Raw genomic sequence first — 25,136 nt, forward strand, 5'->3', positions numbered from 1 at the left:
CCCCACAGTCTCAACTCCTATCATTTTGGCTGCGGTCGCATTCTCATTGTTACTTCTTCTTCATTTCTTTGTTGTTCTGTCGTACCTCCAGGATAGAATCCGATTTGGATCAACTAAACTCGCCCCCTAAGTTCCATGTTTGAGCGCCTCTAGAAACACAACGGAGGGCTCCTGAGCGACTCGAGCAACCCGGGGTCTGGAAATACTCCGGCCAAGGCCCCTTCTCAGTGGGGTTCACCAAGCTTCCGGTAAACCAAAGGACAAGACGGCCTTCTCTCAGCATCAGTCTACAACTCCCGACACCTTGTCGTGGTCACCGAATTCTTCTGGCTCGCCTCCCACGGCGCGGCCGTATCAGTACACAGACTCCGTAGCGGAGGAGGACGACGACTTCTATACCGCACCACCGCCGCCGCATTCCCCCATTTCGGAGGCTTCTTCCTCTAGTTTCTCCTCGTCGCATCCTCCCCCTTTTTCGTCTCTTGTCTTCGCTCCGGCGACCGAATTCAATCGCGGGAAGGCTACTGTCTCCCCACCCGAATCGGCCTCAGCTCCCGTCTCCGTTCCTCTTCCCCCCGACGAAGAGTCTCTCGAGCCGAGCCCTTCTTCATCCTTAGTCGCTGAAACTAAGGCTTCTTTCTCCCAGGACCAGAAGCCGGATTCGTCAGGAAAATCTGCGGAAGAGGGAGAGCCTCCTCCGCCGTATACTGAAGGATCCAGTCCCATCGAATCGTTCACATACGTGATGGCTGCAGCAGGAGGCGCGTCGAGCATCATCACGCAGGTGCAGCAGACCGGCGGGCCGCCGATCAATACATTAGGAGGTACGAAAGCCATTTCCCATCTAACGGGAAAGTCTTTTCTTTTGCTGACTGTTTTGCATGGATCTTAGACATCGGTGGGGATGAACATATCACTCTTGATCTCCGGTGAGAATTCTCTATCAGCCCTGAGTCAAAGTAAAGTCTTAGACCTCCTAACCAATGTCACAGGGGAACCCGCTTTACCCTCTCCCGAGATGAACTTCTGACTCTCCCCGAATTTGTCCTTTTGTCACTTTTTCCAAACGGTCTACTTCCTGACGGGCACATGGGTACCTTCCATGAAGGCGACATCTATCCGGTCGACGTGAGTTAACAGTCGTTCCTCTACTATTCATCTTCCACCGCCGCTGTTCTCCCTATATCTTGCCCAGGACACGTCTCATTATTTCCCACTTTTTAGTACGATCCGGCGTCTCTGCAATACATGTTAGACTTCTTCCGATCGGTTGCTCAATCTATCCCGTCGTCCTCACCATCTGCATCGACCTCTCCGGACTTGGACGTTGCTCCCGACTCCATGCAAGGAACTGCTAGAGATATGCTTCAGGACCGTGCTGGTATCATAGTGTTGCGCGAGGACCTCGATTTCTACGCGATACCTCCTCGCCCCGATATAGACCAGGCGGAGATGATCCAGGTCAAGCGCGCGGCTGCAAAATCATTGTTAAAACAAGACGGAATATTTTCTGGGCTGAGAAAGAGCGACGAAGCCGGTTCGACAGAGCAGCATCTCATAGAGATGCTTACTGCAGGGTACGTTGGCTATACCCACTCATTATCACCTATGGTGATACAAAGAATGGTTCTTGAGACTGACAAATCGTAGTGGGTTTGATCGTGACGACCGGTGGGGCCATCGAGCCCCAGAGCCCAACAAGGCGGTAATATGTAGCCTGGCTTTGGCCAAGCTGCGTACCGACATTCGGGGTGACCTATCGAATAACAATGCAGTTGGCATGGCTCAGAAGCTCCTTCTATTCTGGAGGAAACCAGCCAGGAGATGCTGGTGGGAAGGAGTTGAGCTAGATGATGTGGAGGGAGTGGAAGGCAAAGTGAAAATTTGGATTCGTAGAGTATGGACTCTAGAGATGGTGAGCTTGCCTTTACTGCTATCATATACTCAGGATCTAACCAATATTTGCAGAGCGTAATCGGGCTTCGATAGCCTCCTCGCGGCGGTCATATCGTACCAATGGACTTTCTTAGTCTCCGCCGTTATCCTGCGATTTCTTTCATCCTCGTCGATGCATATTAGAATCGCTCTTTAGCAGCCCATTTTTGTTTTTTCTTTTCTGCGTTGCCCAGTGCACATTTGCGGAGTTGATGATATCCCCTATATCCCGAGTCTGCATCCGCAGCCTAACAGACAAGAGGGATGGCGTATTCAATTATCATTGGGTACTGTGTAATCCTGTTTATAGTTTTCATTAGCTGGCCGGACCCCATGCATTGATTTGTATTCTCATCTAATTTCATTCCTGCCCTGCTTGTCTTGTACTCTTTTGGCCACTTAGCTCTGTTGCTGGGCTTTGACAAAGTGCGAGACTGTTGCTGAGTTGGAACCCATACAATGTGTCTCTACAATACACGCAAAATAACACGAGGAATAAATCGCAGACATTCAAGATTTTAGGCCATAAACGAGCTCTGTAAATTCCAACTTTGTATAATTGTACTCCAGATAGAGCTTGCCCTGTATACCAATCACGTGATTATGTGGCTGAATGGGGCCTAGCGTGGAAAGGCCGGCAGTTCTGGCAAAACGCGACGAGCAGAAAAGGCGGAGCTCGACCGCGATCACCGTCAAAGAGCAGCTTTGGCTTCAGTCCACCATCTCCATTTCGCAGCCTCAATTCCTGAATCTTGATTTCCTTCAGCAACTGCCCGCTTCAGGCGCTTCCTCCTCGCGCAGCGATACCTCGACCATAACACTCTGAAATCATTGTTTTCGCTCCTCTGCTGTCAGCCCTTTCGTCGAGCGGATTGCACGCGGCCCTGTTCGCCGATCGACTTGCGCAGTGTCTGAAAGGGACATGTCCCTGACCAGCTAAATGGCCAACATGTCCCCTCTCAGAGGTTACATCACATCATACCCGCCCCGTGTGCGCCAATATGGCAATGCGCTTCTCACCCCGATTATCCCACCCAGCCAAGTTGGCCCGACTTCACGGACGACCAAGCGAGGAACCGCCGCTATCAATTATGCGGAAGATGGTTACGACGATGAAGACTTTGAGGACAGCGAGGGTCCTCGGCGGCCAACCGGGCTAAGGAGCCTTCGACGGGAAGAGTCAACGTTCGACAAGGTGCCACTGGCGGAGAAGCTGGGGAAAGAGATACACGCCCCTGTTGAGGTCCAAGGGGTTTTTCGCGATTGGATGATCAAGAGGATGTTGCGACCAGCGTATGTGCCTCTCAACTTGATTCTTCAAGCGATTCTAGTTTACCTCTGCGTCCTTCCTGCTTTTGCTATGATACTGACTTGGAATCTTTTCTCCCTTCGTACAGTTGCGCCGATCAACTGCAAATCCAAGCGCAGCTCCCTCTTACCCTTATACCTATCCGAATTGATTTGGAGGTCCCAGCGCATCAACCCCTAGAACCATTCCCTTTGCCGCGAACAGTCCTCGATCCCAGTATCAACCCTACCTTGCCCGCCTACAGACGGCCGGAGGCGCTTCCTGCCTATCGCATCAAAGACACTTTCCTTTGGAATCTTCACGAGGCTCTTGCGACTCCCGAAGAGTTTGCCGTAGGATTCGTTCGCGATATGGACCTACCGAATCCCCAGGCCATGACGATGGCTATTAGCAACCAGATTCGTCAACAATTGGAAGAATATGCCGGCGTTGCCCTGCATCCGTTATTCCAGAGTGTACAGCCGAAACCTCCAGTTCCGCAGATTGGCCTGTCGCGAGATGTGTCTGCTACACCGGTTTCTACCCACGCCGCGACGCCTGACAGCAGACCCAACCAAGTAACGGTGACCAAAGAGCCTCTCGTGAACGACAGCATACTAAACCCGGATGACGCGTATCGGTGCATGATCAACCTAAATATCAACTTGCAAAACAAACTGTACACGGACAAGTTTGAATGGTCTCTATTGCATCCTCCGGGTATGGCGGAGGAGTTTGCCAGAATTACGTGCGCGGACCTTGGTCTGGGTGGGGAATGGGTCGGGGCCATTGCGCATGGCATCTACGAAGCCGCTTTGAAATTGAAGAAAGAAGTATGCGAAAGTGGTGGACTCATCAGCGGCATGGGTGGTTATGGTAATGAGATCGACAATCAAGCTGCCAACGGCGCGGAGGCGGGCTGGCGTTACGATCCCGAGGGACTAGGCGACGAATGGGAACCTAAGGTGGAAACGCTGTCAAAGGAGGAAATTGAGAAGCGTGAGGGTGATCGCGAACGTCAGATTCGTCGTCTACGTCGAGAGACGGCCAGATTCTCCTCGACTGCGGGCATAACGCCCGACGCCTCCCGACAGGGCAGTGGTTACTTTGACGTCGACAGTGAGACGCCGCTCGGAAGAGGCGAGCGGAGCAAACGGAAGAGACGATTCCGCAGCCTGAGTCCCTCGGGGAGAGGAGGAACCCCTGGAGGACGAGGGACTCCGGATACTGGTTCAGGAGCTGGCTATGGTGGAGGTGGCGGTACACTTGCTGACTGGTTCGTTATGCCTTTAAATTCTCTTCATAGAGCACATGCTGACCACCGTCTTTGCTCGATAGGGAGCGCCAAACTTGGAGATGCACCAACTGTATGGTTTGGGGTACGGCGGTTTGGGCCGTACGAGATGGCCCAGCAGGTCCAAGAGTAAGATCATGTGCCGTCTTTCGAAGTGACTACTTGCTGACTGCCACTGCGACAGACGCTCTGCCACAACTGTGGTCTTTTGTACGAACGAGACAAGGTGGCCCCCGAATGGTCCAGAGATCTACACCGTCACGATATGCCCATCGGCCGGTAGTAGATTTGGCGGGCTTTATAAGCGTAGATGTTTCTCTTGGACCCGCGGCTCTACGCTCTGTACCTAAACGGCAGAGGTGAGACCGATCCCTCTCCCTGCTATGATACCTCGAGCAGGGGTCAGAGCAAAGAGTCTGATTCCATGTTGTTCCCCTCTCTCCACAGGCCGGCTATTTCGTATCATATCCTACGAAGTATCCCTGACGTGATGAATCCTCGTCGACAAAACCTTTTTCACCTCCCAATAAACCTGCCTTGTATTTCCCCCATGCCGGAACAAGCACTTCACACCCCCAGTCAATGTACTATCTGATTGATGATATCTCTAATGAACCTCTATTCTAGTTGGGGCAGGCGTTTTTCTCATTTTTTTTTTTCATACTTCCGAATTTCTTAACTACTCTTCAACCCTTTTTTTCTTTTCTTACTCTCCTTAATATGTTCTTCTTGATGGATTGGTATTCATTTCCACACCTACTCTTTCTGCTATGGCGATGGGTCGGTCCACCTTTATTTCATTCTCATCATCCTTGGTTAGGGTTGTAAGGATTCTCAAAATTATTTGGTGATCATTGCTATTCTACTTTTGCTACATTATGGGGGAAGGGGGGTTATGTATGGTCTGGTACATTAGGTTACGAGGATCAGGTGGGCACTCCTGTTTGTTTCGTTCCTCTTCGATCTATGGTGGTTCTGCCTTTTTGGTCTTATCGCCTTTTCTGTGGGGGCAATTCAGCCGATCTTATATGTAGTCTTGCTATCGATTGATGTGTTGTATGATAGTTTCGGCATTATAATAGGAGCGAAGAGGATTAGCATATCGAGAATAAATTACTCGTCTAAATACTCAAATGCTAATTTCATGACTACTAGCTACTACTATTATTCTGTAGGATATTATGAGAGTACTAAGTAGTAGACTGCCAAGGAGACCTCATTGTGAATGTCATCGACATTGTAGTACTATATATACTAGTAAACGTGCTCGGTTCAAGCATCATCATCACAGACCACTCATCCAATGCAGGACCATCTCAAGAACACGAGAACACGATGACATTCTATTCGAAATAAACTCCACAGGCGATCCAAACTAAACTAGAACTAGCAACACTAACATCAACTAATCTAGGAAAAGAATTACTCTATCTTAGCTATATGGTCAATCCGATCCATTACCCTCCTGCCCCCCCGGCCAGCCAGTCGTATTTTATGTCCAGGCCATTCCACCTAACATTATTCAAGCCATCAAAAAGGATTAAGAGAAAGCAAGTAAACACAAATAAAACACAGAAGCAAAGATATAGAAAAAATAGTGTGCACATGCACAGAGTAAGAGAGCGAGAATAGCCCACCCTACTTCATCAATCCATGCCACGTGCCAGACAAACAAACAGGCAACTACCGTGCCCTCTTAACAGAACCAGCCGTAGCAACCTCTGGGGGTTCCTATATTGGAAAATCATTAGACTAGCTGTGCGCAAACCATACACCAAAACCTCAAGCGTAATCCAAGTGAAAGCAACCCAAGGGAAGGAAAGATTTTGAACTTACAGAACACGCCCTCCGCTTCCTCCTCAGCACATTCATCCCCATCCTTCGTTGTCCGGTCACCCCCACACAGATTACATTCCCACTTCCCAGGATCTTGATCCCTGTGTTGATATTCAGCGTGATAGATGACGATGGCAGTCCATCTGCATCTGCAAGTGCACCTTCAGTAGCGGGGTTGTCACTAGGAATAGAATCCAGACGTCCCGTACGATGCAAAGCAGCAATAATGGACGTGACCATGTCTGTTAATTTGGAATGGCGCTGGTATTGGGATAATTGCGGTACGGCGGTTGTGGATGATGATGAAGATGAAGTTGGATTCAGAGTTGACGAGGTTTGTGGATTGTGGGTTGGTGCTGGTGCTGTCACTGATGGAATGATAATGCTATTTGCGTTTCCCTGGATGCTCATTGAGGCATCGATATGGATGCTTATGAGGCTTGTTTGGTCCGTCCCGCCATCGTTATCGGCTTCATGTTCCTTTGGGGCATTAAAGGTGGAAGGGGAGTATGGAGGTGGAGGCGGGATGGTGTTTGTATGATCAGAATCTTCTTGTGATTCGGCTAATTTGTGGATTTGATGGCGGATGGATTCAGATGGTGGAAGCATTGTGAGTAGAATTGGGTCTGATAAGCGCTAAGTCATGGAGAGAGAAGATGAGGGTATATGTGAAGATTGTTATAGATGATGTGCACTGTAGCAACGGAAAGATTGTCCTACAGAATAGGGACCGGACTTTTAAAGAACAGGATGAAAGAATGGTTGCAATGGGAGTTTGGTTGGGATTGGTCACTGTCGCTGAGAACAATAGCATGCAATTGACATAAATAAGCGCCATCACAAAACATCCATCCACGTAACAAAGTCGCATCATTAAACGAACTGTCTCCCAGCACCATCCACTAGCAGGCGACTACGACACTCTATTACGCCAGAACGGCTTAGGAGTGCATCACACAGCCCGTACCAGTCAACATTGTCTCATAACAATGCCACCAACGTCTCGAATTGACGTGCTCTGGCTGTGATATTGTTCTCCCCCATCAATAGGCGGAATAGGGTCACGTGTCGATTCAGAGAAAACAAGGGTGCCTATGCTGTGCCACCCCAGAGATTCAAAGGATGAATAGCGGATCTGAATAGGCACAGCCAATTCTGACGGATCAGGATCTAACGGTTCCCACCAACAAGGACTGATCGGCACTTGCGTGATCCCGACGGACTCCATATCAACCTGCTAGTCCGATACATCTCCTTTCTTAGTCTCCAAAGGCTGATTTGGAAAGTCGAATAATTACGTTAAGCCCAGCGGTCCCCATGACGCCAATCCTCGTATACAGTGTGATCACCGCTAGGACTGAAGCCACCAGATGGATTTTCCGGATTATTTCCACTTGCAATTAAGGTAGGGTTCCCTTTAGATGAAATCCCATGAATTGCGTCTATTCGATGAAACCCGGTTAGCGTTTCCAGCCTATCATCCTAGCCCATCATGCGAGGTAGTAATAGGCCGCCTGGCACGTCATGAACTTACTCGTGGAGTTGGGTATAGCGTCTCCGCGGGCATGCTGGTCCGTATCTCCTTCTATCTGCCCTTGCCGTTCCTTCCGACGTTCCGGATAATATTTGCCGCCTGGATGCAGTGGATGCGGAATCTAGATACTGATTAGCAGAAACAAAGGCCGGCGCGCAAAGACTTGATTATACCAGCGTTCGTTCCACGCCAGCCGAATTTGATTTCATTTCACGGACTGCTGGTACTGACTTCGCGAAATTCATCCCCCTCGACTTGGACCTCGCGGTCGCGAATACGGCGCATCAAGGCAAGAAAGTTGCTTTCTTTGAATTTCTGGCTTTGATCATGTTTGACGCTATCCAAAAGCTGGCCCGCGGTTCTGGCGAGCTCGTCCGCATCGTTCACCCGTGCCTGTTGATCATTCTTATCGGTCTGGGGAATAGTATCCGATCCAATCTTGATCTTCCCTTCCGTGCTTTCAGCCACAACTTGATCCGTCTCTTCCATGACTTCCTCAGCGTGAACAGGAGTAGTCTCGGTTTCCTGCGACATCATGTCTGCTCGCGCCTGTTCAAAAGCAGCTTCAAACGCCGATTCATCAAATGTGTCTGCCATCGGTTGCTGATTTGCTGTAGTGGCTTGCATAGGAGGGAAAGCAGCACTGGTCATAGGGAAGCGAGGTGTAAAGGATGGCTGAAGCCCTTGGACATGCGGCTGGTGCTGCTGATAAGAGGATTGTTGCTGCTTAGCGAACTCGTTATGCCAACCCTGTTGTGAAACAGCCGCCATCGGCGCTACAGATGGTCCTGATGTTTGATGGAGTGAATGCGGAGGTCCCGAAATATGCATATTTTGAAAGTCTGCCGCCCAGTTTGACGATTCTGCCGGGCTCGATACTGGGAAATGATGCGAGGGAGGAACGAAAGGGACGGCATGCTGTACATCGGGAGGGGGCGCTCCTGCTAGACCGGACTCGAAGGCAGCGAATTCGGGATCAAGCACCCCTTGAGTTGGATTTTGAGATCGAAACCCCTGCTGTTTCTATGAGTACAACTCGGTAAAGCACGCTCACGGCGAGACTCACTTGAGAAGGCGACTGTCGAGAGATAATTCTATCTTGCTGGAGGGTACGATCAACAGATGCATGCTTTTGAAAGTTCTGCAGCGCATTCGAGGGACCACATAGAGCATCACTCATGGTGCCGACTAGATTGAACAAGAGCTGGGAAGATGGAGCGCGTCGGATTGCTTGCTATGTTGGGGGCAACAGGATATACAATAAGCGTAGTAAACAGGCAACTAATAGTAGTGTTTAGGGATGCAGGATGTATGTACAAGAACACGCAAAGAAGTGAGTCCAACAGAAGACAAGAAGAGAATGAGAGGAGGCAAAGGCAAGTAAAAGAGAGAGAGAGAGTAGTAACAGCCAAGGAGACCGAAGAACAGGCCGCGGGGCAGGGCGACCGAGGACTACCGAGGCCCCCGGATCACGTGTATATGAGCATGACTGGAGATGGCTGACTGAGCCGATAAGATAAGATCGGGCTGCGGCTGACTTGCGAAACGGACAAGCTGGCGGTGTTTTGCTGCTGATTCTCCTGTTGCGTGTTGATTCGGCCCTCCACCACCGCCTTCTTCCCCCCCAAGAACCCCCCTAATACTCCCCGGCAGGGCCACCCACGAGCTTACGTCCCTGTTGACCTTATAGAGTCGATCCCGATATCGAGCAGAAAGTTGATCAATATGGTATGTCCCCCAACTCCCCCCAATGGTCCCAGGCGATTTGCCCATGACTATTGCTAACGTCCAGGGAACTAGGCTGCTCAAGTAATCTCCAATTCCGGACACGATGAGATGATTGTACGTGAACCGAGACAGAATCCTCTTACGCCATCGTGACAATGGCTTCATCCCTTTCTGCCTGGCCCCTGAGACTGACCGCAGCGCATAGCACGATGCCGGCCTGGACTACTACGGCCGCAGATTGGCAACATGTTCATCGGACAAAACGATAAAGATCTTTGAAATCGAAGGAGAGACACATCGGTTGATTGAGACATTGAAGGGGTGAGGATTCTGATGCCTGGTCATCTTACGCGCCATTGTTTCTAACCTCCATCCGTGTGTGAGCAGACATGAAGGAGCTGTGTGGTGTGTGGCTTGGGTACGTCATAATGGCTTTCATTGTCAAGCTGTCCTATTCAACTATGTATCTGACTCCGGTCTTCTCTAGGCGCACCCTAAGTTCGGAACTATCCTCGCTTCCTCCTCGTACGATGGAAAGGTGCTCATCTGGCGCGAACAACACCAGAACGCCACGTCACCCGTCGCTGGCGGCGCTTGGACGAAGGTGTTCGACTTCTCTCTACACACCGCTTCAGTGAACATGGTCTCCTGGGCTCCGCATGAAAGTGGCTGTCTCCTCGCTTGCGCCTCCTCGGACGGACATGTTAGCGTTCTTGAGTTCCGCGACAATAGCTGGACTCACCAGATCTTCCACGCCCACGGTATGGGCGTGAACTCTATCAGCTGGGCACCTGCAGCCGCCCCGGGCAGCTTGATCAGCTCCAACCCTGGACCGGGCCAGCAGCGGAGATTCGTCACTGGTGGAAGCGACAACCTGCTGAAGATCTGGGACTACAAGTATGCACCATGAACCGCTTCCCACTGATACTCTGCTTTCAATTGAACTAAGCTGACCCTTACACCTCTACAGCCCGGAAACCAAGACCTACAACAACACGCAGACTCTCGAAGGCCACTCCGACTGGGTTCGGGATGTCGCTTGGTCGCCTAGCGTTCTTTCCAAGTCCTACATTGCCTCTGCCTCTCAAGACAAGACAGTCCGGATCTGGACTTCCGATGCGTCAAACCCTGGTCAGTGGACCAGCCAGCAACTTGAGTTCGACACTGTACTCTGGCGAGTTAGCTGGAGCCCTAGTGGAAACATTCTTGCTGTGAGCGGTGGCGATAACAAGGTCAGCTTGTGGAAGGAAAACCTCAAGGGGCAATGGGAGAAGGTAAAGGATATCGAGGAGTAGGCTTCAGATTCTAGATTCCTCAACTTTCAAATTTCATATTTCACGTGTGATAACAGATAATTTGGGTTTCTGCCATGTATTTCATCCGACCCAGACGTTATCAAAAATAAAAAACGAGCTCAAAAACAGGCAAAACCGTCATTGTTTCCAGAAAATAAACGGACCCTTGTCCAGCGTCTCCAGCAGATCTATCCAACTTCCGATCATGATATTACCTTCTGGTAAGATAACGCCCTCGTAAACCTGTACCAAGTAAAAATCAGACTCAAAGTCCGACGGCGGCCATCCTGCCTCGAAAAGCCAAGGGTTCTCATCCATAGCGGCCTCTGTGCCATTATGAGCAGGAGGAACGGGTAGCTGCTCTTGGTCCCACTCATATATCACAAAGCAAATGCGACGCCAGCCAGGAAAGCCCCCTTGAGCATCGGCGATCGGTTCACAGAATCCTCGCACCAAACCTAGGGTCTGAGCGACGTAACCAGGTGATCTCCGTATCCCACGGAAATAAGACCGTTCGGGGTTTGGGGGATCAGTGGGTAGTACTGATTGAAGTATAGGTGGCCAGTTTAAAGGGTTGGAGTCGGGTTTCACTAGAAAAGACTACACAGCAGGCATTGGATCAGCTGGGTCCATATTCCTTGAGTATTCCATGCAATCACCCGAAATCGGACTTGTACACAATCAGTGTCCAGATCCGCACATGTCTGGCGATCCTCGAGGATCTTTAGAGATCTTGGATATGGATGGACGCATGCTACACACAAGTTAGCATTTGCATTCCCTGTATGTTATTATGACTAGGTAACAAGCGAGTCACTGACATGCATATCCCATCCAGGGCAATTCGTCATTAGAAGGCGCAAGCTCACCCCAGGATCTAGGCTTGTAGCATGGAGCCAGGTCAATGTAAGAAGAGTGAAAGGTCCCTTCAGCCGGGCAGAGAATATGACGAAGCCAGAAGTTGCGTATGTGAAGTAATTTCTCCAGGTCGAGCTTGTTTCCCTGCACAATCGGTCTGCTGCTGTTCTCAGCCCTGTAATCATAGACAATACCGACGTCATAGTCCGCCCTTAGACACTGAATACACATAAGAGGGTCCAGAGTTAGCCCAGTCAGGCACTGCCAGAGTCAATTTCAACGCTTTCTCCTATATGACGGCTATGGTGCCTACTAATTGGGTTGCGCAGAATAGATCGGAAGGCGGGCCTGCATCCTTCTGACTGTAGCCACTAACGGGCCTGTTCAGAAATTCAGAGCTAGAGAGTATGCCTCGAATCTTTCGGTGGTTCTTAGAAGTCAATGGCTTGTTCGATTCTAGTAGACAGTATGATTCAAGTAGCATATCTCGGAGGACTTCCAGCCAGAAAGTCTGCGCCTCTTTTTGGCCGAAGCGAAAAGTGATGGATTGTGAGAGGACAATGGCTCGAATTTGATATTCAACCTTGACTTCATCAGACGCATACTGCCGAGTAACGTCGTAGATATCACTGAAGCGGCTTCGCCAGATGGAAGAATGAGCCGGAAGTGTTTTTGCTGCGAGCCAAGGGCAGCATTGGGCGAAGTTTACCATATCGACGTCGTGAGGTAGCAAGTAAGCAATGTATTGAATAATCTAGGGGCAATATTAGCAATGCTAATATATTATATGGATATAGCAAGACCTGTCACCTCTGTGGGCAAGCGAAAAAGGGGATTGTGAGAGCAATCTTCCGCCATGGTCGGTATTTGGGGGCTCATCTTCGTTAGGCTTCCGTGTTACTGGGAATACCTATAAGAGGCTATACAGCAGTGACAGGCTACTTGTCTTATGTCCTCGAGCCACTCAGGGAGATGCTGAGAATGATGGTCTTACACTTTCTCAGTGTACACATATGTAGAGTCAGAGAAGGCCGCCGTGCTTAAGATATATAGCTCCCATAGAAGCATGAGAATCGAGAGTGAAGAGGTAATGAATGAAGAGCGAATTCGTGTTCAATCATATGTAAGGAAAGCAAATTCTTTTGTCACGAGATCATCTTCCAAACTTAGTACGTTGACCTGTTTATGCTCGCTGTGGATGACGGTACAGCTACATGCCAATCCAGAGTGATACAGCTCTCTGTTCGAAGTGAAGTCTACGCAGCATATACGAGACAAGGGATTTTGCATTGTCAGGTTTGAACTTACTGCGGTGGACCTTGCAGGGAAGGGGGTGCATACAGAACTCAGTCACAGGAGGTAAGATGTGCGCTTCTATAAGCCAACTATTGCATATATAATACTTCGATTTAGACCCAGAAAATAGACTCCGGAACACTGGCTTGCAGTTGATAACAAGGTCTATAAAGTCTGCACGCGGGTCTCGTATGAGCAGAAGCTAGCCCCTTAGCTCACATCGGGACGACCACGACGTCTTCTTAAACTTTCCTGAACACCCCAGCCGTCTGATAGGAGTTCCTTGACTTCCTCCAAGCGAAGCCCGCTCATTTCGGGATAGATAGCGTATACACCAAACCAACCGAACACACATACGGCCGCATAGGCCGCAAATGTCCATCCAGGTGAGAGCCATTCCATCATAGGCAGAAAAGTTAGGCCGACAACGAAGTTTGACCCCCAATTCGTGGCAGTAGCCAAGGCTGATCCCAAGGAGCGCACATTCAAGGGGAAGAGCTCTGATTGCTGCCAGGGCACGTTTCCAAGCCCGAATGCATAAGCTCCCACATAAACGGTGAGGCATATCAAGATAACAATAGGAAGGAAAGCGCTATCAATTGTGGCATCTTCCGCTCGTACCCTTGACTCGGGGTTCGGCATTTCGACTGAGCCGAACGTAAAAGCGCAAGCAATGAGTGAGAGAGCCATCACTGGCATTGAGTACAGGAGGATGCGGCGCCGACCAATCCTATCGATAAAGGCAAATGCGAGTAAGGTGAATAAGAAATTGGTCAACGCCACCGACAATGACACGAGTGTTGGTGATGAAAACGACAGCATGGAGAAAATTGTCGCCGAGAAATACATGAGACTATTGAATCCACACAATTGTTGTGTGGCTTGCAGCATAACCGCTATAATCAACGCCCTCCGATTACCACCGACGAGGATTAAGTGGCAAGCACACTGCGTAACGTTCGTCAGCCACTGCCAATTCCCTGTGGAGGGCTTATTGGTTTGAGTCAACTCTTCCTCCTCCTCAGCCACTTCTTGCTGGATATCACGCATAACCTGCTTAGCCATGAGGCCACTGTCGGGATGACTCCCGTAGACCCGGGAGAGGACTTTCGTAGCTTTCTCTTCAAACCCTGCTTGGACCAGCCACCGAGGGGTTTCTGGAAGAGCTAGAACTATGAAAAATTGAAAAACTGCTGGGAGCATTCCAAGGCCAACAATATAGCGCCAGCCCCCAGATACAGAGGAGAATAACCAGCCGATGATATAAGCAACGACTTGTCCGCCTGTAATAAAGAGACTCAGTATCGTCACAAGCCTTCCTCTAGCATGAGAAGGTGCCAACTCGGATATATATCTGGAGATATGTTAGACAAAAGGACAACTTTATTCCTCCCTACTATACTCCTTCGAGGGACACCCTTAGTAAGAATTGAACATACAATGGAGTCACCAGACTTGCTCCACCAACCGCCAGGCCAACAATGCTTCTTCCAGCTATCATGCCCCATACTGCGCTTGTGACAGCTTGTATCAAAGCGCCAAGAGTGAAAAGCACGTCTGCAACGAGAATGACCTTTCTGCGACCGAATTTATCTGCCAGGATTCCCGCTAGCGGACTCGCAATCAGAGCGAACAGGCTGGTGCAGGATGTCACGAGACTCTTGTCCAATGTCGTTAGACGATGTTTAGAGAGGTCGGACCCGATCGATACTAAGGTTGCGGAAATGACACCTGTGCTTCAAAGGGCGGAGTGTCAGTATAACGGAGGACAGCAATCACCTCTCTACATGAAGTTGTCGTCGATGGGGAGGCTATCAAGATTGGACCTACTCGTAACCAAATAACAACCCACTTATGCCTGCGGAGAAGGTCAGAGCGTATATAAACCACCCGTTTGTTTGTTCCGAGTTGGTAGTAGGCTTCAGCCTACTGCTACCTTCATGTTGGGGTTCATGGTCTATCCGTGGCTCGGAAGGGAGCAAAGGAGCATTGGGGTCAGACGGCTCAATTTCGTCCCTGCGATTCATGGCTTAAGGTTGGATAGCTTCTATACGGGTATCCATATCAGCCATTCCAGGCACAGTTATGACTTGAGCTTCCAGGTATACCCTATATCTGGGGTATACTAGATTGTTCTCGGGAAAGGGGGTTCTGGAATCTGGAGAAGTGGTCGCGGGTTTAGCTCAGGCACGGGGTAGACACTTTTTACATAATAAGGCTGACAGCTCACACGACCCACCGCCCCCATACTCAACAGTGGCGCAGCCATGGATCTGGATACAACAGCATGTAAAGGAGGAGCTCACTCTTGGTGTTTAAAGTCTCAGGTCACTGGTCCAAAATGTTGAGATGCAATCACCGATGGTATGTCGTTAAGCAACCAGGTATTCACACTCCGACCAAGTTTATTGGCTACTAAAGTGTATCATCTTTTACCACGAGCAATCCTATATCAGATCTTTGAAACCTATGTTTAAAAACAGGGAACAGATGTGAACTTACTTCAAGCATGTTGATGACCAAAGCACAGGTGTAAACCTACCGACTAATATTCCTCGCACACGGAGTATGCTCCATAGTAACCATTTCATAAGCAAATGGTAAAGGTATCTAATATAACGGTCTTGTAGGCCATTATCAAGATATAGTCAGTGTCCATAAGAGAATAGTTGATGCAGCATGACTACATTTACCACCGCATTTTTCCAGCTGAAGGTGAATAAGGTCCCAGTAACAGAAAGACAAGAATCGTGCTCATTGAGGTTTTGAGGAGCTTTTTACTTATTGGTATCATGCTCGTTGAAGTTATCAGCCTCATGAATCCCAAACAATGATAGAATGCACCTATTTGGCATTACCATGAAGCACTTAGTACGAAGAGATGCTATGTTTACACTCGATTGGCAGGCTCATCAGTGGAGAGCTCCGAAGTACCTATGGTCTAGGTCTTCAGATCATTAAAGTCAGTGTAAGAATGGACGCACAGATAGGTATGTGTTTATTATATCGAATAGTGCTTCGAAGACCCAAGTATTAGGCTTCAGCAGCTATGGATGAATCAGAAAGGTTGAGTGGTTAGAATAACTTGAAAATCAGGCAATATGACAATAAATGATAATGAAAGCTGAGCTCTAGCTGGAATAAATCGTTAGTTGTAGCCAAATAGCTTCTATACATGCTCACCATCGAGCAATTAATAAGGTATCAATAGTCTTCTGTAATTGAGCATCTGCCAATAACGCCCAGCCGAATTATCACTATAGTCGTGCACTTAGTTTCCCTGCAATGCACTGATTCCAGAAAGGTTACCATTTTCCAGTGTTCCTAGGCTCCGGATACCATCGTCTCCTTGGAATTACGAGAATCTGCTGCAATGCTCGGACGCTGCTAGAACCCACAGTCTCTCACTTAGAGAGGATGGGCGAAAGCAATCATACTAACTCCTTGGTCTTCTGTTTTAACAACCAATCCTGCTTTTACAAAGCCTAGATAGTAAACATCATGGTAGAGTCTAGTGGCAGATTCTCTTGACTCGTCTCTTCCCCACTAGGTATCTAGGTCGCGGGTACCAGGTCCTCGTTGCGATCCAACAGATCGAACGTATGATTTCATTGGTTCCAGCATCTTGCACCCCATGTGTGTTGGTAAAAGAGTAGCTTTCCCAGCATGATTATATCATCGTGTTTAGCTTTACCGCCCCAGTTTTTCGGGCACGCCTCCGTAGGCCCCGCGTAGTCGGTGAAGGAGCATCGACTTTGCCAGCTCAGTTTTCTTCCTCTCGGTAAGCGCAGGCCTTTAAAGGTTAGCCCGAATGCAGCTGAAAAATAGCCGGAGTAATGCGCGTATAGATAGTAGCTAGCATTCGAATATGCGTGTGGTAGATAGCCATACCGCTGTACCTACAGGCCAGGATGCTATGTTAATCTATCAAACTTTGAACTCTCTGGCTGATCACCTGCAGAAAGACATCGCACAGCCAAATCGAGCAAGCCTCGGGGGCTAGTTGGTTTGGACACTCATGGTTGCCCTGGCGAGGAGAGGAGAGGGGCCTCAATCGGCGTAAATGTGAGTGCGAGACACTTGCGGAGTACCCGGGTCCTGTACGTAGATGGTTGGTTTGTGACGAGAGTGAATAATGTCCATTGACAGGACCTCGCAAGGATTATCGGGTTTAGTTCCCCATGATCGCGCGTCAGGAGGCAGGACAGCTGTTCATGGGGCCGTGCAACCCTGGCTAGTTTCGCCAATCAAGGGAGCGAGCGGCACTTCTCGTCCACCAACTGTGCTAAATCTGGATGGGTCAGTAGCACCGCAGCGCACTTCGCACTTCAAACCTAGGGGCCCAATGATGAGAATGTTATTGGGACAGGGTTATGCCTGCATGGTTGCATGAAATTGCCCCTCAGTGTCACCTAGGAGACTATTCCCATCAGTAAAGTGCCGTGTTTTTGGAGGCAAGGGCTGGCGGGTGTTCCTGCTTCTGATGGTTTCACACCCACCGAACGAAGGGGTGCATTCAGCAAGGATACTCTTTCTCTTTTTTTTATCTAATGGGGCCAGGATCAAATTCTGAAACATGGAGACCAACTTATGGCAGATTATAATAAGGCAGTCTCGGTGTCGGCTGAGAATGAATCAGTAGCAGCAAATGCCAAGAAAGTCGATCAGCACAGCTGAAGGTACCGCAAAGCACACTCATTCTGAATGAAGCCTGCAACAGGGGCAGATAGGCAAGGCTAATCAATAGACGGTGGGTAGTGCACAGTGGCACAGAACGCTCGCAGATACAGATCGGACTCTTGCGATTCAATCGGAATCACGGTAGTGAACGGCACTGAATGGAACTATCTGTCTTGCGTAAACAGGCCTAGAGCCTAGGTAACAATAGCAATACAACAAACAAAGCCTTGACCTAACAACAAATAATTAAAAATGGAGACCTCAAAGCTCTAGCCCGGCCGGCAATCGGCCGGAAGAAATTGCCCTTGGAAGCTCGACGCTCGCAGTCCACGTTCCGCTCCGAGAAATTGGATCTATCATCGCGATCGGCCTTTGTGCTCGATGAGATAAGCTTACTATACACCGTTGGCCTGCCAGTTTTGACACATGCGACCGAGAGAAAGTCCGATACAGCTCGTTAGACTCAAAATCAGCTGCCTTCTCTTAATACATTATCCTAGTAGACATTTTGCTTACGGATTGCAACGCTCGAGGAAATTTACAGACGGCACATTGGAACATGAAAAGCCGTGAGCTCTCGGCCTTTCTCGGAAAATAAATGCGACCGTAGTGGGCTAAATAAAATTTCCTTGGAGAGTTGGAGTCTTCAGACTTCAGTGTCGTCATCCTGCGGACAGGCGGAAGGGAAAAGAGGGTCAGCAAGGAGGAATAAAGGGGAAATTTTTTTTCTTCTAATTACATCGGGAGCTTGGATGGATAAAGATGGGTAGAATGATGGATTGGAAGGCTAAAAGAGGCAAGGACTGAGAAAGTCTAACCCTGGGCAGCATCCCGCTTGTTCCTCTCGGCCCCGTGCCTTGGAACCGGCCGGTTTATGAAAGCTCAGGAACCAGATGTTCTGCCGATGGTTGTTCCAGAGATCGCCAACCTAGTTCGCTTCTCCTTTGCTCCCTTGAATTCTCGGCAAGCTAAGCAGAGAGCGTAGGTAGATAGCAGGAGCTACTAGCTAGGGATACGAGTCCCGGGGCCCCGTGCTATCTAAGAAAATTAATAGTATTAATATTTCTTATTATTATTGTCATGAGGGTGATTTCGCCAGTCAGCCAGCCAGCCAGCCAGCCGAAAGCTACTTCCAGTCAAAAGTGGGGATGGGCATGATGGCTTAGCCGCGTTATAAAATGGACCCATTGTTTTCATGACTTGGACGGAATCAGCGTTCCTGATCGGTACTAGGCTCGGACGCCAGTTGCGGTCTGATTGCATCATGAGAAAAGCAGACTCAGTCACCTCGATACCATCTCGTGCGGTTTGGAGCTCTCTGCAGAAGCATCTCCACTAGGTCCTGAGAAAGTTGGCAAAAGTAAAAGAGCGAGATGCGAAATCAAGTAAGAGGATAAGAAGAAGCATGTTCCAACCGCCTTACTAGTAGTATCCCTTCGCACAGGGATCCAACGGCACTGGGAGAGGGATGAACATCCTCAATGCTTCTTCCAATTATATGGTGTTCTGGACCAGCAGGTTCTTGTGAAATCTCGGGAAGGGGGGGGGGGGGAAGGAGCTGAAGATCCCTGGTTTGTTTCATTAGGCCAGCACAGGTTCGGGAATCAGATCCCATCCTCACCCATCAAGTCTCTCTGGGTGGGATCGTGCACGCTAGTGGCCCAGCTGCAGCCGCCGAGGTGCAAGGATCGCGGCTCGCCATAATTACCCAAATACACCGCCCGATGGGTAGGTAGTAGTGGACGGGCGGACTACTCCGAACACCATTAATGTAGTGTCTCTGTGCGTGGACAGTAAGCAGCTGAAAACGAAGGATAATTAGGCAGGGTCATAAACTTACCAGGCTGTCTGATCCCTCTACCCAGAACAAGGTAAGTGTTTCATTCCCCAGGTTATATGCATAATTGGATTTCATCCTAAACAACGCACCAGCATACTCCTATGGCTTGGTAGTCCACCACGTCAGTAGGTCCCCTTCTACATAATACCTGCATACTACATAGATGGAGTACATTAGCAATGACTTACATAAATACCCTCGTGTTCCTCCTCATTCTGCATTAGAAGGCGTTTCAGGTTTCCTTGGGAGTTATCGCTGTCCACCTGTGAGTTGGTGCCTTTTAACCTCAGGCTGTCAGAAAACTCTACTTGATTCGGTCTCATATGATTGATGGCTTTATCCTACAGAGTAGCGAAATTTGGGCAACAGCAGTCCCAGATTCCTATGGTGGTTGCACTTGTCTGCCTATGCTGTGGTCCAAACAGGTGTGGGTGGAAGTCTTGCGTAGCATACCAGGTAAATGATGTGTGAAAAATTCAACGGCTTTTGTGTTGGAGGGATTTATCTTCGTACCGATTTTCTAATTCTTTAGAAAAAGGTAAAATTTATTCTACATTATTTTATTCTTATTTTCTATGCTCCTTCTTTTACCCTTCCATTTTGTGCTCTTCCCGCTTCCCTGACTCTAGCCACAATTTATTGGGACTTGCCTTGCGGTCGTGGTGTGCTGGGGGTGGAACTCCTAGCGTGATCCATTCCTTTCCCAGTGGTTGAGTTTAGACTAGAACCAGAAGAACATCGCCCGTGGGTAGCAAAGCCAGTGACCGCGTCCCACTGGGGCTTTTGTTGATCGATGACCTTGGTCTGTTATTATTACCTCTCTCATTCGCATATTGCTGCTGCTACTGCTGCTGCTGCTGCCGCTGCCACCGCTGCTACTCTACTACTACTGCTACTGCTTCTTCAATTTTCCTTCTGCTGTCTGTTTTCCTTTTCTTTTTCTCTCCGTTGACTTAAGAACAGTTAACTGCTGCGACTTTGCGCGGGCCAAAGCTTTAGTCGCTCAGTCTTCCTCTTTAGTCCCTCATTCCTTGATTACATTCCTTTTCGACTATTCCCCCATTCCTTTAGCTTCCTCCTAGCTGGCTCCGACACCCTTTCCCCTCACCCACCCTAAGGTCGCACTGATCGCACGCTGGGATTGTCTGTACAAATAATCAATACTGCTATACTGCTATTGTGGCTTTTGTCTTCCACCATCGCAGGCTAAATCGCATTCTGGTTCCACCTATCTTCTTCTGAGATGGTGTTTATCTAGATGTGTCGGGCCAGCTGATCCTCCTCGTGCAAGATAATGCAGATGGGTCGTCAACTACATGTGATATCGATGTGGCTAATCTGAGGTTTATGGTGCTTGACACTGTTCTCGGCGCCCTCTGAGAATGGAGCATGTATCAACTGTGAGTTTTGCTCTGTGTCCGATCAGATCGCTCTTGGATCGCATTCGTTTGGTTGTCCACTTTGCTGCGGCTACAGGCCCTTTGCCTCGCGCAGATTGGGAGAAGCAAAGCGCTTGCCTCAGATTTCGCGTCCTTCATGTTTACAAGTTGTCGCGGCTAACTGGCTTTTTCTTTTTTTTCTTTTGCATTCAGCTCTGTGCAATTAGCACCGTCGGTATTGCACCATCTGGCTTCGCCTTCGGTCGCGTAGATCGAAGCTCCTCCAGACCAGGCCGATTCCGGAAAAAGACCCTCCCGCTGCATGATCAATGCGCGACAGCGACAGACAATACCGCATCCTCGTCAAATGCAAACCATGTCCCCACCAGTCCCTTTACATCAGTAACAGCACAATCTCCTCTGACCGCAGAATTCTTTCGGGGGTCAGAAGATGGTGCGTATGATACGAGTCAGCCGGGAGAGGAGAAGTCGCGCAGGAAATCATCGTTTGCAGGTGTACGATTGCGACGTCGCGGACAGACGTTGACTGGCCCACCAAAGCCAGTCTTAGAGAACATTTCACTCGCTGCGCACATACGACGGCCCTCGTCTTCCTGGGTGCGACGCCTGTCCTTCCAACCGGAGAAACGTGCTTCATGCCAAACTCCTGTTTCTCCTTCACCAAACACGCCAGATAGCCCGGCCAGTCCTCCCGCTTCTATTCAACGCAGGCCCAACAAATTAGTCAAGCGGCCACCTTCACATCATGCCAACTCTCACTCATTGTCCGGGATCGCGCCATCCTCTCCCTTGACTCCCACCGCTTTTCGCAGGCCTGCTACTAGTCATCAGCGGTCTGAGACCTTGGGGCATAAGGCTACTCATAGTCTTAATTTTGAGCCAAGCCTGATCTTGAATCCCTCGGCAAGCAAACCTGATATTGCTGCTATAGGCGATGATCATGTCTGGCGTCCATACATAGATGTCAGCCCAGAGGGGTTATCGGAAAGGCTGGCGCGTAGATTCTCAACCGCAACGAGACCGAAAGATCAAGGGCTGCGGCGGATCGTACCGAATACGGAGACTGCCCCGGCTCTTCTTCTAGCAACATCCATCAGAGGGAAGCAACAAACAGTGGAAGCTGGCCTGGATGAATCTACTCCTTCCCCTTCAGTCCAGTTTCGAAACCCGTTCGAGCCCAGTGGGAATTCATCGCAACAAAAAGAGTTGTCATTGCCACCGGAGGAAAGTGATCGCCAAAACTCGCCTTCTTTGCAAGATGCGGATCCTAAGTCTCCCCCAGCTGACACTGGAGCCGGAGATGGCGGAAGCTTCAAAAATGTTCCCCTAGTTTATTCTAAAAGAAGGGCAACATCAACGCCTCTTCCAGCGTTAACAAAGACGGAAGGAACACAGGTGATTCCACCTCACACACAAGGAAGACGAAACATCACCGACCCTAATATCTTCCGTCGTCCGACCATTGCACATAACGGGGCTGGTTCGTCATTGGTGTCGGAACTAATGAGTCCACGACGCAGAGCCTATCCTCTTTATTGTCAGGACTACAAACAAGAGATGGCTCATCTCCGGGACATTGGATCACGTCCATTCACCCTAGACTCAGTAACACTGACCAGGTCTCAGGGCACTTTCCGTCAGCGCCCAAAACGCCATTCTATCGCTGCATCAGATCCTGCGTCAACCGTCATAGGTTCTGATGATACTCACATATTCACATCTGGCGATGAGGATGAGACAGATTTCTTGAGCGACACTGCCTTCGACTCCATCCGTACCCATATTACTACTAGCAGTGGCTTGGGCTCCTATGCTCCTCGGATCGAGACAATCTTTGACAAGGACTTCCCTGTAAATACTTTGGAGGGAGAGCCTTCCAATGGCCATGCACTCGAAACACGCGGGTCTCTTACTTCACAGTCTCTTGGGAATTGTCATTGTGATTCTGATGCAGACGCGACGCCGACTCCCATTACTATGCCAGGCCGTATCGCAAACAGCCCACCTGATATGCACGAAGGTGACAGCAATATATCTTTTCCGTCTGACTTGACCGACGACGAAGATTCTCGCAGTTTGGTGGCAGCATTGCCCGGTGAAACAACCAGCCCATTCACGCAAGTACAATCTTCAACGCTGTCGTTGAAGGGCGAAGGCAGCAATTGTTTCAGAAGCGAGACGAGGCAGTCATACAAGTACGATTCTCGCAGTCTCACCCATGAGGCGCTCGACTCGTGTCCGAAAATGAACATCTTCGACTGGTCGGAACAGCCGAGAAGCGATCGTGAAGCAGCGGGTTCTGATGGGCGGCCGCGGACCATGCATGGGAAGCATACGCCTGACGTGCGTGGCAGCCGCGCGCCAGGACGAAAAGCTCCGAGTACATTGCATCTCCGTAGTCAAAGTGTACCAGTGACCAGAGACCCCCCGACAATCAATGAACAACGTCAGACTTCAGGAAAGTTTGGTACATGGGGCCTGGGGAGCAAAGGCGTTAGCGAGGACTGGGACAGTGACTTCGAGTTTGAGGATGCAGATGAGACTACAACCAATGAGTCTATGAAGCCGAGCAAAACTACCCCCCGGCGGGGCATGATTGTTCCTCAAGCTATCATGGAACGCCAAGCAAGCCTTCATGGGCAGTTCGGACAGGTCCAAGAACTAACCTTGCTGGTTGAAGAGCTAAAGCGTCTGCGGCACCAGGGCAGCTTTCTAAACATTGTCCGAGGGCCATCAAGCGAACTTTGGAAAGAAGCAGAAGGAATAGTGAACCTAGCCACGCTTGATGATGATGATCATAATAACTCCAATAATAACTCGCCTCCTGGATCTCCATCCTCTCTGACGTTCAGTTTCGATGACTCGGAAGGCGATTCATCGAACACCAATGAACCTTGGAAACGGGTCAGCGATGGATCATGGGGACTATCGCTCTCGGAGCACTCCAACTCCCGCCCTACCACCTCTCCCAGTCCCGATGTCACGACCAAACCGAACTCTGTGTTGGATCTGATCTATCAACAACGCAGCTCGGTTGACTCCGCTTTCGCGGATTCACATCCTCCTCGTCCCAGAAAACTTCCTTTTGATACACAATCTCTTCGAGACTTGGTCGTCCGAGCTGGCGTTGTCACCCGTGCTTTGAAAGAAGTAATCCGCAAAGCCGAAGGTGTTACATCGGAGCCTAGAGACACCATACATCCTTCAGACCCGCCATTCCGTCGCATTTTCGATCAGTCTTCTCATAATGCATGTCTCGAGAGTTACGGCAAATGAGCTACGCCACTTCCTTACATTCCATGATGTCACACTTCACGCCTATTCTATTCTCCGACTGTATCTTTTTTTTGAAAAGTCTGACGATTTCTTGAGCATATGAATTGACGCGAAAGAAAACAATTGACTTGGACATGCTCTCTAACCTCTTACGCTACCGCTAATTTCCTCTTCTCCCCTCCCCTCTGTCAGGGAAGGGATATTTGATAAAGTTTATTGTTTTCAAATGGATATCACATTGTACAACTGACATGTTGGGTTTCCCATTCAGGGTTTGTGTTGTGTATTTGGGCGGTTCTTGTGCGAATACTTTTTTCTATTGGGCCTTTCTTTTTCTCTCTCAACCCTTGCCATAAAGTCTATTTTTTAGTCTTCCCTTTTCTTTTTTCATCTTCTGTTCTCTGTACGTGATATTTTCGGATGTGGATTACGAAGGTCCCGTACGGTCTTCCATTGCCTGTTTGCATTCGCCAACTTCCTTTTCTTCGTTTGATTTTACTTTTTCATCGGTGTATGGATATAAGAATCTGGGTCATTTTGTACCTGTCTGGAGAAACAAAAGAAAGATATGGTGACTTCTCCATAGCCAATAGTGCAAAATTACAAAGAACGGGCTATCACATTCTCGATGAAATGAGCCCAGTGAGCCAAAGTCTTTCTACCTTTAAGCCTGTAAATATCCGTTATTACTCTAAAGTTATATTTGAACCCGTACTTGATCTCGGCAATCAGGAAGTGTATGGATCTCACTGTGGACCCGGAATAACACTTTGGTTAATCCACCAAGAATATATTGGGCGAGCCACAAATATGGAACCAAAATGGGGGACCGGATGGACCAGGTGTGGTGTGGAAAGGAATATCAATAGAAACAGT

The 25,136-nt window shown here is 49.2% G+C and overlaps 8 protein-coding genes across 8 annotated transcripts; 5 read left to right on the plus strand and 3 right to left on the minus strand.

Moving 5' to 3' along the window:
- The first annotated feature begins 491 nt into the window (after positions 1–491).
- On the plus strand, positions 492–2,143 carry BDQ94DRAFT_24816 (putative general stress response protein Whi2). The gene is made up of 6 exons (XM_026775316.1): positions 492–824; positions 893–929; positions 993–1,128; positions 1,225–1,577; positions 1,651–1,915; positions 1,969–2,143. The coding sequence occupies exons 1-6, from the start codon at positions 746–748 to the stop codon at positions 1,987–1,989; spliced, it is 891 nt and encodes a 296-aa protein (XP_026627298.1). The 5' UTR covers positions 492–745; the 3' UTR covers positions 1,990–2,143.
- Positions 2,144–2,628: 485 nt separating this feature from the next.
- BDQ94DRAFT_24853 (putative RSC complex subunit Sfh1) lies at positions 2,629–5,098 on the plus strand. Its single transcript, XM_026775317.1, has 4 exons — positions 2,629–3,228; positions 3,333–4,499; positions 4,562–4,646; positions 4,702–5,098. Exons 1-4 carry the CDS (start codon positions 2,876–2,878, stop codon positions 4,798–4,800), a joined length of 1,704 nt encoding a protein of 567 aa, XP_026627299.1. The 5' UTR covers positions 2,629–2,875; the 3' UTR covers positions 4,801–5,098.
- Positions 5,099–6,241: 1,143 nt separating this feature from the next.
- On the minus strand, positions 6,242–7,143 carry BDQ94DRAFT_24901 (uncharacterized protein). The gene has a single exon (XM_026775320.1). It carries the CDS (start codon positions 6,960–6,962, stop codon positions 6,300–6,302), a length of 663 nt encoding a protein of 220 aa, XP_026627300.1. The 5' UTR covers positions 6,963–7,143; the 3' UTR covers positions 6,242–6,299.
- Positions 7,144–7,677: 534 nt separating this feature from the next.
- On the plus strand, positions 7,678–8,060 carry BDQ94DRAFT_24861 (uncharacterized protein). Its single transcript, XM_026775318.1, has one exon. It carries the CDS (start codon positions 7,775–7,777, stop codon positions 8,021–8,023), a length of 249 nt encoding a protein of 82 aa, XP_026627301.1. The 5' UTR covers positions 7,678–7,774; the 3' UTR covers positions 8,024–8,060.
- On the minus strand, positions 7,905–9,373 carry pex20. Its single transcript, XM_026775319.1, has 3 exons — positions 8,954–9,373; positions 8,061–8,904; positions 7,905–8,008 (listed from the first exon to the last, which is right to left on the minus strand). Exons 1-2 carry the CDS (start codon positions 9,065–9,067, stop codon positions 8,098–8,100), a joined length of 921 nt encoding a protein of 306 aa, XP_026627302.1. The 5' UTR covers positions 9,068–9,373; the 3' UTR covers positions 7,905–8,008; positions 8,061–8,097.
- An 83-nt stretch (positions 9,374–9,456) lies between these two features.
- Positions 9,457–11,327, plus strand: sec13 (GTPase-activating protein SEC13). Its single transcript, XM_026766045.1, has 6 exons — positions 9,457–9,615; positions 9,688–9,729; positions 9,821–9,936; positions 10,003–10,033; positions 10,103–10,512; positions 10,586–11,327. Exons 1-6 carry the CDS (start codon positions 9,613–9,615, stop codon positions 10,908–10,910), a joined length of 927 nt encoding a protein of 308 aa, XP_026627303.1. The 5' UTR covers positions 9,457–9,612; the 3' UTR covers positions 10,911–11,327.
- Positions 10,980–15,091, minus strand: BDQ94DRAFT_178225 (MFS myo-inositol transporter; the record flags this gene model as incomplete). Its single annotated transcript, XM_026773081.1, has 7 exons — positions 10,980–11,510; positions 11,570–11,664; positions 11,732–12,029; positions 12,082–12,522; positions 13,284–14,418; positions 14,504–14,800; positions 14,895–15,091. 7 exons carry the CDS (start codon positions 15,089–15,091, stop codon positions 11,049–11,051), a joined length of 2,925 nt encoding a protein of 974 aa, XP_026627304.1. The 3' UTR covers positions 10,980–11,048.
- A 5,725-nt stretch (positions 15,092–20,816) lies between these two features.
- BDQ94DRAFT_178229 (uncharacterized protein) lies at positions 20,817–24,470 on the plus strand. The gene is made up of 2 exons (XM_026773082.1): positions 20,817–20,984; positions 21,177–24,470. The coding sequence occupies exons 1-2, from the start codon at positions 20,967–20,969 to the stop codon at positions 24,258–24,260; spliced, it is 3,102 nt and encodes a 1,033-aa protein (XP_026627305.1). The 5' UTR covers positions 20,817–20,966; the 3' UTR covers positions 24,261–24,470.
- The last annotated feature ends 666 nt before the right edge of the window (positions 24,471–25,136 follow it).

This window comes from Aspergillus welwitschiae (assembly GCF_003344945.1).
Source record: "Aspergillus welwitschiae strain CBS 139.54b unplaced genomic scaffold BDQ94scaffold_13, whole genome shotgun sequence".
Lineage (NCBI taxonomy): Eukaryota > Fungi > Ascomycota > Eurotiomycetes > Eurotiales > Aspergillaceae > Aspergillus > Aspergillus welwitschiae.

Excerpts from the sequence above, each read along its gene's own strand:
- BDQ94DRAFT_24816 (XM_026775316.1), top strand. The coding sequence starts at position 746 with ATGGCTGCAGCAGGAGGCGCGTCGAGCATCATCACGCAGGTGCAGCAG. Across the intron at positions 930-992 it reads CATATCACTCTTGATCTCCG|GGGAACCCGCTTTACCCTCT; the intron begins GTGAGAATTCTC and ends CCAATGTCACAG. Across the intron at positions 1,578-1,650 it reads ATAGAGATGCTTACTGCAGG|TGGGTTTGATCGTGACGACC; the intron begins GTACGTTGGCTA and ends GACAAATCGTAG.
- BDQ94DRAFT_24853 (XM_026775317.1), top strand. The coding sequence starts at position 2,876 with ATGGCCAACATGTCCCCTCTCAGAGGTTACATCACATCATACCCGCCC. Across the intron at positions 3,229-3,332 it reads AAGAGGATGTTGCGACCAGC|TTGCGCCGATCAACTGCAAA; the intron begins GTATGTGCCTCT and ends CCCTTCGTACAG. Across the intron at positions 4,500-4,561 it reads GGCGGTACACTTGCTGACTG|GGAGCGCCAAACTTGGAGAT; the intron begins GTTCGTTATGCC and ends TTTGCTCGATAG.
- BDQ94DRAFT_24901 (XM_026775320.1), bottom strand. The coding sequence starts at position 6,962 with ATGCTTCCACCATCTGAATCCATCCGCCATCAAATCCACAAATTAGCC.
- BDQ94DRAFT_24861 (XM_026775318.1), top strand. The coding sequence starts at position 7,775 with ATGAAATCCCATGAATTGCGTCTATTCGATGAAACCCGGTTAGCGTTT.
- pex20 (XM_026775319.1), bottom strand. The coding sequence starts at position 9,067 with ATGAGTGATGCTCTATGTGGTCCCTCGAATGCGCTGCAGAACTTTCAA. Across the intron at positions 8,905-8,953 it reads CTCGACAGTCGCCTTCTCAA|CAGGGGTTTCGATCTCAAAA; the intron begins GTGAGTCTCGCC and ends TCATAGAAACAG.
- sec13 (XM_026766045.1), top strand. Across the intron at positions 9,937-10,002 it reads TTGATTGAGACATTGAAGGG|ACATGAAGGAGCTGTGTGGT; the intron begins GTGAGGATTCTG and ends GTGTGTGAGCAG. Across the intron at positions 10,513-10,585 it reads CTGAAGATCTGGGACTACAA|CCCGGAAACCAAGACCTACA; the intron begins GTATGCACCATG and ends ACACCTCTACAG.